Source organism: Lagopus leucura, unplaced genomic scaffold, assembly GCF_019238085.1.
Source record: "Lagopus leucura isolate 7727_CA_CO unplaced genomic scaffold, USGS_WTPT01 Super-Scaffold_100036, whole genome shotgun sequence".
NCBI classification, from domain to species: Eukaryota; Metazoa; Chordata; class Aves; order Galliformes; family Phasianidae; genus Lagopus; species Lagopus leucura.
In genome coordinates this window covers 4,427,792-4,444,255 of record NW_024962285.1, presented here as the reverse complement: position 1 = coordinate 4,444,255, position 16,464 = coordinate 4,427,792, and the positions used below count along the sequence as shown (strand labels likewise).

The window sequence follows — 16,464 nt, the reverse complement described above, 5'->3', positions numbered from 1 at the left end:
CACAATCATCAGTTTTAGTGAGAATCCATATATTACAGTTATCCCCAAAATATTGGCACTCTATTACTTAGACTCTGTCTTAAACTGTGCAGCTAACCTGTATGATTTTGTGGAACCAAAATATGTCTTAACATCTCTACAAGACACGAGGCCTTTAAGAAGCCAGAATGGACCTTGCAATTACTTGATGATTTTAAGAGTCAAAAAGGACAAAAAGAGAAATCTGAGGAAAATGGAGAAATAGTGAGTCAGAAAAATGGATGGGAGAAACGTTGATCACTAGTCTGTTTTGAAGGTCTGTTTCATGGAGTTCTAGTGTCAACCTGCAGCACTGGAGAAGGGGGAGGAGGGTGTGTGCTCATCTGGAGGTCATAGTCTCACACCAGCAAACATCTGCAATGACCACAAAGACGGCAACTCCATGGTGTTCTTCTCAGGCATCCTTTTATGCCTATTGAGTTTGCAGGTGCTCTGTCCCAAGGCTGTAAATAAACAAGTTTGCAATAACAAGTTTGTCAAAAATAAGCTCGTAGCCGAAACTTTCTGGTGGGAAGGGAGGCCTTATCTCATTGAGAAAGCAATATCATAGTTGCTGAGAGCGTCTTCCTACTGCCTGCCATGATGATGATGTTGTACTGCAAGTGTTTGAAACCCGAGCACACCCCATAAAGTCAGAAAGAGTTTTTTGTTGTTCCTTTGCGTACATTCAACAAACAGTCTCACAGCCAGAAAATATTGCTGAAACTAGATACAGACCTCTGCTGTGAAGAAAGGCTGAGGGAGCTGTTCTGCCGGGAGAGGAGAAGGCTCCAAGAAGACCTTATTGTGGCATTCCAGTACTTCAAGAGAACTTCTAAATAGGAAGAAGACAGGCTTTACACAGTCTGATAATGACAGGGGGAAGCAGTTTTGAACTAAAAGAAAGTTAGATGTTAGAAGCAAATTCCTCACTTACTGGACGGTGAGGTGTTTGCACAGGCTGCCTGGGGAAGCTGTAGATGCTCCATCCCTGGAGGCATCCAAGGCCAGGTTGGATGGGGCCCTGAGCTTCCTCATCTGGTAGCTGGCAGCTGTGCCCAAGGGCAGCAGCTTGGAAATGGATGATCTCTAGTGTCCCTTTTAAGCTAAATCGTTCTGTGATAACTCACAGGTTTGTTAACTTTCTATTTTTTATCAGTAAGTAAAGAATATTATACTGACATGACTTAGCTGAAGAGATGAGAAACTTGTTATATTGTGATGTGAAGATTACTTGGGATTGAATAATAGAACTGGAAAACGCTGAAGGGAAACTTAATATATCCCAGCTGAGTAAATGGAGCAGAAACTGGGATGCCTACTTTCTGTTCTCTCCTCGTCATTCAGTATATGCCGTCTTCACTGAAATACCACAACAGAGTCCTCTGAAACTTGCATCTCTTCCTGCAGTATCAGCCTAAAAGTGTAAGCAGATGGAAGTGACAGTGGTCTGTTTGGGCTGGTTGTCATTGGTTACTTGCAGCTCATCCATTTTGGTTTCTGTTTGAGTTTGATTTGCAAATACTACTTCAATGTAAAACCAGCTGTATGTGAAAAAATGTGCTCTGCATTGCAACTCAATAAATGTCATATCAGAATAAACATTAACAAAAGATGCAATATGTAACTTTTCTCGCATTAAGTGTTAGAATTTATCTCAGTATTCATAATAATTGTTCTGCTCTGTGGCCTTTTGCAAATCAGGATGACAGTGAAGCAGATGGAGATCTGTCACGCTGTTGTTTATACACCCATAATAGCTCACAGAATCACTGGAAGGTTTGGAAGGGACCTGTGGAGGTCATCTAATCCAAAACCTCTGCTAAAGCAGGTTCCCTGCAGTAGGATCGATGCACAGGAAGGTGACCAGGCAAGTTTTGAATATCTCTGGAGAAGCAGACTCCACAGTGTCTCTGGGCAGTGCTCTGTAACTCTCAAGATGAAGAAGTTTTTCCTCATCTTCAGATCGAACTGCCTGTCTTCCAGTTTGTTCCCACTTGTCCTGTCACTGAGCACCACTGAGAAGATTCTGGCCCCATCCTCTTCCCTCTGTTCAGGTACACCAGGGGCACTGGAGTTTTTAATTGCATGTATCTATGGAGGGAAGAAGGAACTCTTGCCAAAGACAAGATATTTCAGTAAGGGGCTGATCACCAGCTCAGTGCTTGCATCTGATCGCATTTCTCAGTCACATTTGTAGCATGTGGTTTTCCGTAGAAGATTTTTAAAAGACGAACCCCCTCCTGAGCTCTGAAGTTATTTGAATTCTCAACAAAAGGAAGAACTCATTTCAGATGTGTTTCTTACACATCTTGCCCATATTTTCCTGTCTGTCTTTAATGTTTGATTCATTCTCTCTAGCTGGCCACCTGAGTGCAGTCTCCATGGTGCGTAAGTCCCGTTTCACGCACAGGAGCCTAGATACTCCTCAGGTTATTTCTGCTACAAAATGAGGTCCTCTGTCTGGAATGAGTCCTTCTGGAACACCAAATCTTGGAATTCTTTTTGTAAAAATTTGGCAAATTCTGGCTTTGTTGGTTTCCCACGGGAGTGGCCTGAGGTCACCATGAAAGGGTGTCAACCAGTACCAATAAAAATTTATGCCCGTTATGGTTTGGTAATTCAGAAAAATGACTTTGGCAGTATTCCTGGGATATAGATCCCCTTTTTACCTCTCCTGGAGTAGATCTCTTCTGAGCTTTAGGATTGTTTTGGCCCGTTTTTTGTAAACTTCAAAGCTTGCACAGCTATATACACTTGTCACATTTAATATCCACAAGCAGCTTTAGGGATCAGATTTGCAATGGATATGGGGCCTCTTAACTGCACAGTGGGGTTTTGTAGGCAAGGACAGTTGTATCTGTTATATCTGTAGAAACTTTGGGCTGTTGTATGTAAGCATTATGGAACTATCTTTCATTAGAAATGTTTCTTTTGTTTCTTTCTACACAAAGTGAAATGCATCCTCTGACTTTTCTAACTACGAGAGGAGAGTCAGTGACTGGTGGCTTTTGTGCTCTGATGGTGCTACACTGGTGTTCCTGCTCACTTGTGACCTTAATTCTGTCTTACAGGTGGAATGTGTTGGGACTGTGGACAGTGGCCTGAGTGCCATGAGCTGGAGCCCTGACCAAGAGCTTGTTTTGCTTGCGACAGGTAGTAACAGCTTGTAAGCTTCTGCCCTTTGGCGTGAAATTCTGTGATGGAATGTAAGGTACAGTTGATTTGAAGATACGAAAAGCAAGATATAAAGTTACAAAATTGGGACTAAGATGTAAGGAAGTGGAAAAACATCACCTGGTTAGGTTTTGTTTAATTATCATTGAAGTGCATTGGTGATCCAAGCTGAAGCTGTTCAGGTCCAAAAAGCGGAGTTTTATGGGGAACAGTGTTGCAGTGGAGGTATATTTTCCATGTTATCCCAAAATGTAAAGACTGTGTTCTGAGTCCTTTTGATTGCTTAATAACAAAAATTTTCTTGTCCTGTGGGAAGAAATAGAAACAGAATTGAAAGCTCACCTTTATTGACAAGGAGACGCAGATCTGTATTAAGTTTCAAGCAAAACAGCACTTGAGATGGGAAGGGAGCTCTGGTAATCTTTGATGTCTTTAATGATCCTGAAAGTAAACAAAAAACCCCAAACAACACATTTGAATGGAATTATTTTTTTAATTCCATGTTGTGCTCATTGCCTCTTTGTGTACCTCTAGTAGCTAGTCTTGTCTTCTTTCCTGCACTCTGCTTCTCTTTCCCTTCCTACCCCATAAGATGTTGATGCACCCCAGTAATTCCCTCAGAGCCTTCTCTTCAGAGAAGTCTGTTTTTTCTCAACGTCTCCCCATCTGTCTGATTCTCCAAGAATTTAGTAATCTGTGACCGTTTTCTGAACCCATTCCTCTATGACATTGCCTGCCTTGTATTGGTGAGCCCAGAACTGGAGCCAGTGCTCCAGAACTGTGTCACCAGTGCTGAGTAAAAAGATCACCTCCCTAAACCTACTGCCCGTGCAGCAGGGGCATGCTGATTATCCTTGCTCATGCCCCATAACGTCCATGTCATTTTTTGCCAAGCTCCTTTCCATCCACTTGGTCCCCACAACTGTCATAGCTCCTGATGTGCAGGACTTGGCTTTTCTCCTTGTTAAACTGTAAGTTTCCTGTCAGACTCTCTCTTCCACGTGCATCTATGTGGCAGCACAGCCTCCTGCTGTATTTGTCATTCCTCCCAGTTTTGTGCTATGTGCAAATTTGGCCAAGAATGTAGTCATTCAGGACACAAATGAAGATGTTAAGCATTAGCCCAAGGTCCAGCAGTGGCGATGTGCTACTAGTGATGGGCCTCAAGCTGGATTTTTTGCCATTAATGACAAGTTTCTGGACCTGGCAGTTTTCAGTCCATTGTCTACTAACCAATCTGTGCCATCTTTCTTGAGTTTTTGTCTGATGCTGTGGGAGACAGTGTCAAAAGCCTCAGGAGAGTCAAGATAAATGACATCACCTGATCTCCCCGTATCCAGAAGCCACTTACATGAGTTCAGCTTCATAAATCCACACTGACTGCCTTCTTCCTATCTTAAGTAAAAATGTTTAAGAAGTGCCAGGTACTTATTTTGAAAGTGGAAAGAAATAACTTTTTAAGAGTAGTCCAAGAAATATGTTTCTGAATACAGAGACTTTAAGGTGTCCTTTTCCAGTGTGAGATTTTCATTTTTGAAGGATGTGTTCTGTTCTGTGTTATATTACCGTTGGAAATGTTTCTGTGTTTGAGTCTACCACAGAGTAACAGGAAAATTGTGAGCATTTTTAAAAAACATCTACTGGAGAGTTCATTACCAGTTATCATATCTGGTATCTTCCCTGCAGGTCAGCAAACACTCATCATGATGACAAGAGATTTTGAACCAATTAGTGAGAAGCAAATCCACCAGGATGAGTTTGGGGAAGGTAAGAGATGCTTGAAGTAAGGTTGCTGAGGCTGGTTGCATTGGTGTGTCGTAAGCATGTATGAAGAGCAGGAGTGGAGTACTTAACAGAGCCAGCAAAGCATTTCACACTATGGAGGTGCTGTGGAGCTGGAAAGGAATGCCAATATGAAGTTGTCAGTGGAAATTCCAGCCATGTTTCAGAATTAAATCTGGATGGTTGGAGCAGATGGCATGGTGCTGTAGTTGTTTACCACCCTTTGCAAAGTAACTCTGTAAATCTTTGACCACGATGATTGTTTCTTCCTCAGGAAAGTTTATTACTGTTGGCTGGGGCAAAAAGGAGACACAGTTCCATGGATCAGAGGGAAAACAGGCAGCTCAGCGCAAGCAAACGGTACTGTGCTGGTTTTCTTGTGTTATGCTCATGCTCTCTATACCCTTTAGGAGGATGTGTATAGAAAGAGTTTCTGGTCTCTGATACCTTTCCAGGTAGTTTTTCCTACGTGCTCCTTCTGTTCCTATTGCCTGGAATTCAGCATTTTATCCTCCTTATAAATCAGAACAGCAACTGGAAGTACATAAGACTGGCTCGTATAGAGCTCAAAGCTGGATTTGCAAGATTTAGTGCTTTCAGATGTAAAGTCTGGCAGATTTTGCTGACTTTTGCTGTATTTTTTTTAATCAAATTGTTCATATGACCAAAATATCTGTATCAGTACTGCATCAGACCAAAACTACTGTATCAGTATTTCAGCTAAGGAGAAACAGTGATTTTTTTTTCTCCATGAAGTCAGAAATATAAGGAGTTGGGCTACTGACATTATTAGTCACGTGAAGCGATTCCTTGTATCTGCAGGTTTTAGGTCTTTGCTCCCTTGTCTGAAGCTTCTTAAAATGGTTGAGTAATTAATTCTTAACTTTGCAATTTTATGATTGCTTAATGGATTGACTTCATGTCGAGGCTCTTGAAGGAACAGGCTTGGCAATGCAAATACAAAGCCAGCAGTTGCCTTTGTAAGCTTTTGTGTAACTTCAGGAAGTATTACCTGCTTCATCCTGGGACGATGGCAAGCCTCGAGTGACATGGAGAGGAGATGGGCAGTTGGTTGCAGTGAGTGCTGTCTGTCCAGAGTCAGGTATGGGACCAAGTTTCATTGCACTAACAGCATTGCACTAAAGGGCTTTTGTGTGGAAATGTGACAAGGCAAGGATCAGCTATCATTCATGATCTCCCTGCCACTTAATATCATAAATTTGAGCTAATGAATTGTTCCTTCCTCTCTTTTGATCCCAAAGATAAGGAAGAAACATTTTGTGTACGTGATGTTTTGGAAACTTTTTAGATGTTCAGTTTCCAGTCCAGTGAGAGGCCAGGAGAGGTTACTAGTGAGCAGTTATTACTGGAACTTCTTTTTTCATCAGTTTAATGTCACTGCTCTCAGTAATATGTAAAAGGCTCCTAGTGCCACATGGGTCTGTTTGGCTGTTACGGCATTCACGGCAGTCCCTCATTGTAACAATTCAGCCTTGCATGCTCATGTTTAATTACTGGCAGTGTTTTTCCATAGGTTTTGCCATAAAGTCAAAGAGGTAACAAGCAGTGTTTTTTTAAGACCATAATTGTTATCTTCCATGATTAATATTACTGGGAAGTTTAAAGGCATTTGCTCAAATGCCAATTTGCTCAATTTGCAGTATTGAACTGTACGAAAGACCAGCTCTTCCACTAGTTTGGGTTTTAACCCTCAGTACTTCAGATTAGGCAGATTTAGCGTATATGAGACAATTTTAACATTTCACTGAGAGGGCTGGAGGCTGAAATGGCTACCACTAAGCTACATCAGACTGGAATTCCTATTTACTTGCCCAGAATTACTTGATTACAGTGGAAGAGCAGCCTGAGACACGAGAAGTTCTGATATGCTATTAGTTAAGAATCTCTTTGTATTATTTTCTTACACCCTTTTCTCCCTGCCTTCTCAACCTGTAGGTGCTCGAAAGGTTCGAGTATGGAACAGAGAGCTCATGCTGCAGTCAACAAGTGAGCCTATCTCAGGATTAGAGCAAGCACTGGCCTGGAAGTGAGTAGATGTCTGTGTGCAGGTAATGGAGTGCTTGTGTTTATTCTCTGGTCACATTCTTTGCTTAGCACTTATTTAATTCTCCTGTGTTAATTTTCCTAAAACTTTAGGAAGGTTTGATCCAGCATGTGGATCAGGAGGTCCCTTAAGCCCTGAAAAGGCTGATACTTGCACTGCAGTTTCTCTGTACTCAGTGTCAGATGTATAAACAGGAATATTACAGGGGCCTTTACCTGTACTGACATTTAGTTGCTCAACTGAAGATGTTAGGAGCTCTAGTCTATACTGCACCTGTAGCGTTGTCTGAACAGAGCTGTGCAAAAAGGTGCTCTGCTGCCCTTTTCTTGGTATCTTGTGTGAAAATTTTGTCTCTGGCTAAGGTGGTGTTTGAAGTGACAGCTGTGATTGTTTGAGCAACTGATTTTTGTTTTACTCATTTACTATTATTTTTTTTTTAAGACCCTCTGGAAACTTGATAACATCCACACAAGAAAAACCCAACAGACATGATGTGGTTTTCTTGGAGAAGAATGGACTTCTACACGGGGAGTTCACCCTTCCATTCCAGAAAGGGCAGGTCAAAGTAAGTGCTCTGTCTGGGCTTCTTTGATTAGACTGTAGTGAAAGGGAGAACTAGATCTTTTTCGCTATTCTTGGAAGAAGTTTTTAACCTCGCAGTTAGTGCAGTGGAAGAAAGGTGGTTTTTGCTTTTATGCCTGAAAACAGAGCAGAGAAGATGCAAAATCCTCTGCAGGCTGTGGTATAGAGATGAACAGGGGGGCTGCGCTCCTGATGCTTCTCTCATCTCTATACTTTCTATCAGGTAGATGTTCAGGGGTGCTTTTCTGGATGTCAACTTGTGTAGTACTGTAGGCAGATTATTTTTCAACATCAAGAACCGTGAAGAGAACTCTGAGTTCAGGTTTGGATTTTGTATCACCTCTTTAGCTGTGTAGAACTGCTGTGATGGGTTCTGCTTCGGGACTCTACTCTGATTGCCAGGAACTGTGTTAGTACATTAACATTTGCACCTCACATTGTTGAAAGGAAGAAATAACTGTTGGTCTTGCAAATCAGTCTGGAATGTACCCACACTCTGGAGCTGCAGAGTACCCAGTAAAAGCAATGCTTGTTTCTGCAGGTTAATGAACTGACTTGGAATGCAGATTCCACGATCTTGGCTGTATGGCTGGAAGAGCTGAAGACTGTGAACTCCAACCCAAACAGTTACGGTGAGACGACTCTGAAGCTCTAGATTTTTACACTTGCCTGCAAACTTGGCCAGAGTGGGTAGTCCTCTACAGGATTAGAGACTTCAGAGAGGCTTACTGAAAGCTTTGAGAACATTACAGCTCAGGAAGAGATGCTAGTTCAGCTTGAGCTTGAGGCACCTTCCAGATATTTGGAAGTGATATTAAATGAAATGTTTATGACACCTTCCTAAAACTATAGGTGCCTTCTCGTAGTGAGAAGATGGAGGAATTCCAACATCAATTCTTCTGAGCAAAATCTACGGTTAAGATCTTATTTTTCTGGGTGTTGTATGGCAGAGCACATAGACTAGAGGGTAAAGGTTGTTTTCACTGCAGTTTTTTCCAGCTGCACAAAAGAATGCTCGAGAGGATTTGAGATGTGTTTGAGGTAGTAGTCTCTGGTAACCATTTCTTTATCTGCAGTCCAACTGTGGACTACAGGGAACTATCACTGGTACCTGAAGCAAAGTCTGCATTTTGGCAACTTGGAGAAAAATAAGTTGGTGTCACTGCTGTGGGACTCAGTGTTTCCATATAGACTGCACATACTCTGCCAGGGTTGGCATTACCTCTTCTATGACTGGCACTGGACTACAGATCGTGGAATGGGAGAAAACAGCAAGCATGTGGCAAATGTGGCTGTCATTGATGGAGGTAAGCAGTGGGGTTGCTTTGCAGCTCAAGAAAGTTTGCAAGCTGTTGGTGTTTGTAGTAGTACTGCTACCTTCTGTTTGTGCAGTGCTTTTCACTGAGGGGAACATATGATGTTGGGGGCAGTTTCAGAGGTGGTTTAGTGGGATTACCTGCAAAGGGCACAGCTGTATTTTCATACAATCATAGGATGGTTTGGGTTGTAAGAGAACCTTCAGATCATAGTTACAGCCCCCCTTCTGCCTCAGGCAGGGACACCTCCCTCTAGACCAGGTTGCTCACAACACCATCCAGACTGGCCTTGAATGCATGCTGGGAGGGGGCATCCACAGCCTCCCTGGGCAACCTGTGCCAGCGTCTCACCACCCTCGTGGTAAAGAATTTTGTATTAATATCTAGTTTAAATCTGCACTCTTCCTGTTCAAAAACATTTCCCCTCATCCTGTCGCTGTGTACCCTTATAAAAAGTCCCTCACCAGCTTTCCTTTAGGCCCCATCAGGTACTGGGAGGCCGCTGTAAGGTCCCCTCCAGAGCCTTCTCCTCCAGGCTGAAGAGTTCCAACTCTCTCAGCCTGTCTTTGTAGCACTGTTAGTACACCAGTGTGTTGTTAGCACATTGGTGCATTGTTAGAACATCTCAGCCTGTCCGAGAGCATTGTTTCTGTATTCAGTAGGGAGCCCCAGTAACATTTGATTTGTATTACAGCTTGATTTCTTTCTCTTTTCTTCTGCAGCTAAAGTCCTTGTCACAGCATTCCAACATGCTGTAGTGCCTCCACCCATGTGCACCTATGAGCTGCAGCTCAAACAGGCTGTTAATCAGATTGCATTTCACACAGATCCCAAATGTAGTGGAGACATGGCTATCCTGGATGCTGATAACAAGATCTACGTGTACAGATACGGTGAGAGCATGTTGCACTGCCTTTTTAAAGGAAGCAATCTCTTTGAGAGTGGTGTAATGTTTGATGCTCTATGTGACAAGGGACAGTTGCTGTTATCTGTGAATTCTGTATTGTAGCATTATAAGGTAATTGTGTTCCACAGGGTAATCAGTAATTAATTGTTAATGAGGAGCAGGTGGTGGTTGTGCATATGGGTGTGGTATATTCTGACTTTCATAACTGCCTCTGACATCTGTTCTTCTCCATAAGAGTGAAGATGGAAGCAGCTCAGCTGGCAAGATGTAACTTCTGCTTTCTTCTGTGCTTACTTAGGTCAGAACTTGGTGAAGGACCCCACCGTCAGGTTAGGAGCTACAGGTGGAAATGGATTTAAAGCAAATGTGGAAATGCCACGTCTGGATAAAACATACAGGTAATACATAACTACTGCAACTGCAGTAGAGAGAAAAGGCTGTGTCTGGTTGGCTGGTTTAGAGGTCACAGCTGTGAAAGCTTTTGAAGAACTTGTCTGGTAACATGGCTTCATTGTACTTAGCCTGTGGCTTCAATTAGTGCTAAGGGTTACACAATGAAGTTGGTAGTTTATTCTGAGTCCTTTGACTGAGGTCAAATTGGTCTAATGGGAGCCGTGACAAATTGCAGAAGAGAGCAGTGTTCAACTGTAGTACTGAGATGGACCAGAAGAAGGACAAGGAGCAGGACAATAGACAAAGAAAAGCCCAAGTAAAACAACGCAATTGTAGAAGGGTTAATGGAAGGGAAGAGCATGGAGGGATTGAGATAGAGAAAGATCGAGTTTAAGGCAGAGGTGGAGAAAGAAAGTATCACCAATGATGGGCAGGAGGACCAAGAAATGGAGCAAGGAAGAGTGTGGCTGTGGAGCAGGGCAGGTGGCTATAGAGTGGGAGAAGTGGGCAGCCAGTAGGATAGAGGGATATAGTGAGAAACTCTGGGATGAGAAAGGGACAGAGACAGAGGGCAGAAAGGGACAGAAAGTGACACACGGTTTGGATTAGGCATCAGGAAAAATTTTGTTAGCATGAGGGTGATCAGAACACTTGGAAGAGCTTCCTAGATAAGTGGTCAATGCCCTGTGCCAGTCACTGTTCAAAATGCATTTAGATAAGGCCCATAGCAGAGGGGGCTGGAACTAGACGATCTTTAAGATCCCTTGCAACCCAAGCTGTTCAATAATGCCCTCACACTTCAGTTTTTCATTAGTCCAGAAATGGTCATGCGGTTGGGCTGGATGATACTTGGAGGTCCCTTCCAACTGAACTATTTTATTCTATTGTGATTTTTATTCTGTTGTAAGACCTCGGCCTTCTGCAGTGTGATTCTTGATGTTGCCTACTGAAATCAGGTTCTACCTGCTTCCCATCTCTTTTATTTCATGACAGAATTGATCTAGGCAGCAACACCAGTGAGGTGATGAATCCTCTGGGGCTCCGTTTTCTGACCTGGCTTCCAGATGACAGCTTCTTGGTGGTTGGTCAGGATCAGCAAGCTGCCCGGTCTGTCCTTCACCATCTCACTGCAGCACCTCCCATAACTGGAGCTGAAGAAGAGCACCTCAATTTACGGTACTAGAGATCTGTCAGTTATGGGTGAGATCTGAGAGTGCCTCTGGATGGGGTTTAGAGGAAATTAAGTCTCTTGTGTCCTGCAGGCTGTGGGGTGGGCTTGCCTGTCTTCCTGCAGGAGTTAAATACAGCTAATGAAACTGCCTATTATGCATGTAGTCCCAGTTCCCACAGCCAACTTGACAAGTGTGGTGTGCTAGCATGCCTGTGTCAGTAAGGGGATACCTCTGCTCCTTGTCTGAAGTCCAGGCTTTTGAACTTTGAGATGGAGTTTCTCTGTTCTACCCTTTATCCACCATTAGCACTGTCTACAGAGCACTGGTAGCCCTAGTTATTCCTGTCCTCTACTGCTGGGCTGTGTGCAGTCAGAGCAGAAAGAAAGGCAAACTGACACGTTTCTAGAGTCACTTTTCTTAACACTCACACAGCAAAGCAGGGTAATTTGCATATAAGCATGCTGTAAGTATGCAGACAGTGGCTAGCACTGTTAGGCAAATGCCTGTTGACTCAAGTTGTTGGTGCTGTTCTTTGCCCATCTCATCTGACATAGGTGTGAAAAGAGTAAAGAAGGAGGATGAAAGGATTTATATGAATAAGATGCAGATCTGTGCTGCAGATCTGGAAGTAAGGAGGGAGGGGCAGAGACTTGCCCTTTATATTAAGAAATGAATAGACTGCAAAGAGCTGCCTCTGAAAAGCAGGCCACGAACAGGTTGAGAGCTTGTGGGTAAAAATCTTGGACCAGACTGATAAAAGACGGTGGAGGTTGGGGTCTATTATGGGCCTCCATCAAGGGGAGTCTGCTGATTAGCTCTTGCTTCATCTACAAGAAGCATTGCGTTCACAGAATCTCATCCTTTTGGAGGATCTCAGCTGCCCTCTGGATGTCTGCTGGGAAAACAAGGTGGCAGGTTGTAAGCAATCCCATGCATTCCAGGGTCCTGAAGGAGCCTGGGGATTTAGTTACCAAGCCGCTCTGCATCGTATTCAGAAAGTCATGGCTGAAGTCCCCAGCGGCAGGATGAAGGGAAACGTCACTGCGAGTTCAAACAAAAGTAGGAAGGAAGACACAGGAAGCTACAGACCAGTGAGCCTCTCATCTGTGACTGGGAAGATAATGAGACAGGTTCTGGAAGCTATGTTAAAGCACATATAAGACATGGAGGTGATCTGAGACAGCCAGCACAGCTTAGCCAAAGGCAGTTTGTTGCTTGCCAGTTAGCTTGTGATAGTGTGGCAGCATCAGTGGACAAAGAAGAGAAACTGATATACCATCTGCCTGGAGTTCTGTGAGGCCTTTGTCATGGTTCCTCGCCACATCCTTACCTCTGAATTAGAATAATTTGAAGAGTTGATTATTCAGTGGACAAGGAATTGATTGGCTGTTTGTAGACACAGGGTTTTGGTCGACAGCTCAGTGAGTTGTGTCCCTCAGAGGTCCTTTTTGGGCCTGGGGCTCTTCAGTGTCTTATCAGTGACATGGAGAGTGCCACTGAGTGCACCCTCAGCAAGTTTGCTGACAGCACTAAGAACTCAGTGCTGCAAGTGATACAATAGAAGGAAGGGATGCCACCCAAAGGACCTGTATAAGCTTGAAAAGTAGGCCCACATGAACCTGAGGTTCAACAAAGCCAAGTGCAAGATATTACACCTGGTCAGGGCAGTCTGCCATGTGAGTGCAGACTGGAAGAAGAATTTGAGAGCAGCCCTTCAGAGAAGCTTGGAGGTCCTGCTGGGTGAAAAGCTTGACAGTGCATGCCTGCAGCACTGGAAGACCACCTGTGTCCTGGGCTTCATCAGAAGAGAGGTGGCCAGTTGGGCCAGGGAGGTGATTGTCCCCCCATTCATGCGACCCTGTAATAGCTCTACCTGCTTACTGCATCTGGGCCTGAACCCCCAGGGTAAGAAAAACATGGGACTGTTGGAGCTGGTCCAGAGAAGGGGCACTAAGGTGATCGTAGGACTAGGGCTCCTCTTCTACAAAGGAGGGCTGAGGGAGCTGGGCTTATTCAGCCTGGAGAAGGTAAAGCTCCAGGGAAACCTCATTCTGGCCTCCCAGTACTTCCAGCTTGTAAACAGGAAGGAAGTTGACATTTTACACGGGCAGATAGCGACAGAGCGAGAGAGGACAGTTTTAAATTAAAAGAGTAAAGATTTAATTAGATATTAGGAGAGAAGTTTTTTTTCTCAGAAGGTATTGAGTCCGTGGAACAGGTTGTCCAGAGAAGCTGTTACTCTGAATCCCCAGTTACTCTGACGTTCTGTGTCTTCATCTTCTTCCAGGTTGTCTCTGTCTGTGGATGGAGAAGTGATCACGCTGTGCTGCAGCCCGGTGACGAAAACTGTAGCTTTACAACTGGCTGATAGACAGATCCTGAAATATCTCTGGGGTAAGCTGAACTCTGTTAAGGTGCCTGGACTGAGGTACGGTTGTTAAAAATGTATTAAGAGGTTCAGTGACAATTTGACTTGCACTGACAATGGGTAGTTGATGCAGTATTTCATGTTCTCTCTGCTCATAGACATTGATGAAAATCAGTGATTTTTGAAACACACTTAACTGCTGCTGATAATGATAGCTTTGTGATTTGAAAAGCACATGACTGTTGTAGAGCCTCCAGCAGTGATGACTGACTGCCACCCCATTGGCACTTCACAGTATGTAGTGGAATAAAGGTGATGCAGAGCCCAAGAAGTTACCAGCATTGTTTCTGCTATTATCATGGACTTATGTCAGCATTCCTCTTCTCTCTGTTAGATACTGTGGCTTATTCCCAGATGTAGTTTTCTTGGAATTTATGATATGTGGTCGTAATGTCTAGATCTATGATTGATTGGAAAAATCTTTGCTCTTTAGAGGCTTCTTCTCCAGTTCTTGAACCCTGGCAGACTAGCAGTGGCTGTGCTGTCCAGTTCCCTCACCTTTGCATGCAGACTTCTATCACAAGGATTGGTGGTGAAGTAAGTAAGACTGAGCAGTTTGACGTCCTAAGTGAGCTGCTGTCTGCATCAGATATACACCATAACACTCAGCCAGTGGCCCAGTGGTGCTTCTCAACTGTGTTCTTTATGAGATGCTACACAGAGCTGAGAGTGTATATTTCCTTTTTTTCTAGAGCATTTCTGATGGTTTGCAGTTAAAAGCGAATCTTCTCTTTCTGTTAATATGATAAACAATGTCATTTAAGATCAAGAAATTTCATTTTTAAGATTTCCAGCAGTCGCTGCCACGCTTTTTATGAAATTAGCATTTTGCTCTCTTTTATCTGATGTTGTCATATTAGCAAATATGGCTGCTCTGTTTTACTGCAGATACTACTGTTGTTTCCTGTTAGTGATGACTTCTTGGTAGACATTCCTTAAGCTGTTGCAGCTAGCTGTTTTGCTGGTATTTTCAGGTTTTCTTTCCTTCAGTGAGTATCCAGGTGAAAGTTGTATGGAGTTGCTTTGTCCTCCTCTTCTATTCTCTATAATTTTGGACCAAAAGCTGCTGAAAAGAAAACACAAACTGAATGTTCTGGTGTGGCTTCTGCATGTTTTGTTACTGTGCTGTTTGTGTGACAGGGTAAACCAGGCTGGTTTCCATTTAAGAGTGTTTAGAAATACTTAGCTTTCAGTTATAGTGGTTGCATGATTTCCTTTCAATTCCTCTAGGTAATTCATGTGAGGTTCTTGATACTTAAATCCATTGGGAGCCAGTGTGGTGAAACTGGAGGTTGTGAGGCAGATACCTTATGCTTGTCATCCTTTTTGTTTACAGGAGATGATCTTGGGCCTCACAGATCGGTGTCGGCTTTTCGTTAATGATACTGAGGTACCAACATGTTTGCCTCTCTTCCGTCCCCCTTTTCTCTGCCAAAGATTTGTGCTGTTCTGCTTCAAACAGAAATAAAAGTAGTCATTTTTCTGCAGGTTGCATCCAACATCACCTCATTTGCGACATACAATGAGTTTTTGTTGGTGACGACCAACTCCCACACCTGTCAGTGCTTCTGTTTGAAGAACATGTCAGTGAAAGGTAAACGCCGCTTCTGCCTGCCTGCTCCGGGCAGCTCATGGCCATTGTCTTGGGACTGCAGTGTATCTCAATTTTTTGTATCCAAACCTGCTTATTTGGGTCACTCAGAGCAGCTACTTAACAGAGGTAGAGAGCTGTTCTTAAAAGTCTGTCAGATAGAAGGAGCACAGGGGACATTAAAAATCATGCACTCTTTCCAGGTGCAGGTTTTGTCTTAAAGCTGTTCTCCCTTTGTTCTATCCCTCACCTTCAGAGCCAAAAAACCCAAAACATTCTCTGTTCTTCAAAGGTGTATGGGTCCCAAAAAGGCGAGAATGGGTCCCAATATAAAGAGTTTCTGGTAGTATCTGACTGTGAAGGAGGTGAAGACCTCAGGAGAAGTATGATGACAGCTTACTGGTGCTATACAGTTTTCCCTGTTTCTCTCTGCATGCAGCATTAATGCTGGTGAGCAGAGGACATTTTTCCACTTCGTACAGCAGCCCTCAACCTGTCAGCAGCCATTCAGATTATCTTTGACTGAGCTAGTACAAGGTTGCAGAGCTCTGTACGAAAGCCTGACTAGGTAGCACTGTGCTGTGGTCTGCGTGGATGCTGATAACTGTGCTATCTTCAGCCCTTCAGGTTGGCCTGAGCAGTGTTGCAGCCCCCAACAACGAGACCTTGCGCAAGGTGGAGCGAGGATCACGTATCATCACTGTTGTACCTCAGGACACAAAGGTTGTACTTCAGGTCAGTGCTCTACTCGTGTCTGTTGAGGTCTCCTGTCTGTGTGTACTAAGGTTGTCTCAGCAGGGAGCTGGTCAGGCTGCAAATAATACACGTAGTACTGCAGGGCTGCTCTCCTGTTCTTCTCCAGCTCAGTGTCGATCTCCAGCTGCCTAGCTAGATAAGGAGTGGTTTTGAGCTTGGCTCTGGGAGTTAAGATTCAGTTCAGGCGACTGAGTGTGCATGAAGTGAGGAGTACTGTTCAAGTTCCAGTGGTGGAAGTGGTGTAATGGTATGTGTTATGGCCTCTCCTGTGAATCTC

The 16,464-nt window shown here is 43.7% G+C and overlaps 1 protein-coding gene across 2 annotated transcripts in view; it reads left to right on the top strand.

Annotated features, from left to right (window-relative positions):
- Window positions 1-16,464, top strand: part of ELP1 (elongator acetyltransferase complex subunit 1) — a 32,923-nt gene that overhangs the window by 1,547 nt on the left and 14,912 nt on the right. Inside the window, exons 3-18 of one of the 2 annotated variants that reach the window (XM_042882852.1) lie at window positions 3,093-3,174; window positions 4,882-4,962; window positions 5,252-5,337; window positions 5,980-6,079; window positions 6,934-7,024; window positions 7,484-7,607; window positions 8,166-8,256; window positions 8,701-8,931; window positions 9,663-9,833; window positions 10,146-10,245; window positions 11,234-11,416; window positions 13,700-13,806; window positions 14,274-14,377; window positions 15,177-15,230; window positions 15,329-15,434; window positions 16,051-16,166. In XM_042882852.1, the coding sequence (XP_042738786.1) occupies window positions 3,093-3,174; window positions 4,882-4,962; window positions 5,252-5,337; window positions 5,980-6,079; window positions 6,934-7,024; window positions 7,484-7,607; window positions 8,166-8,256; window positions 8,701-8,931; window positions 9,663-9,833; window positions 10,146-10,245; window positions 11,234-11,416; window positions 13,700-13,806; window positions 14,274-14,377; window positions 15,177-15,230; window positions 15,329-15,434; window positions 16,051-16,166 (1,827 nt within the window). Of the gene's footprint in view, window positions 1-3,092; window positions 3,233-4,881; window positions 4,963-5,251; window positions 5,338-5,979; window positions 6,080-6,933; window positions 7,025-7,483; window positions 7,608-8,165; window positions 8,257-8,700; window positions 8,932-9,662; window positions 9,834-10,145; window positions 10,246-11,233; window positions 11,417-13,699; window positions 13,807-14,273; window positions 14,378-15,176; window positions 15,231-15,328; window positions 15,435-16,050; window positions 16,167-16,464 lie in introns of those variants that run through there. The other variant, XM_042882853.1, reaches the window with a different exon arrangement.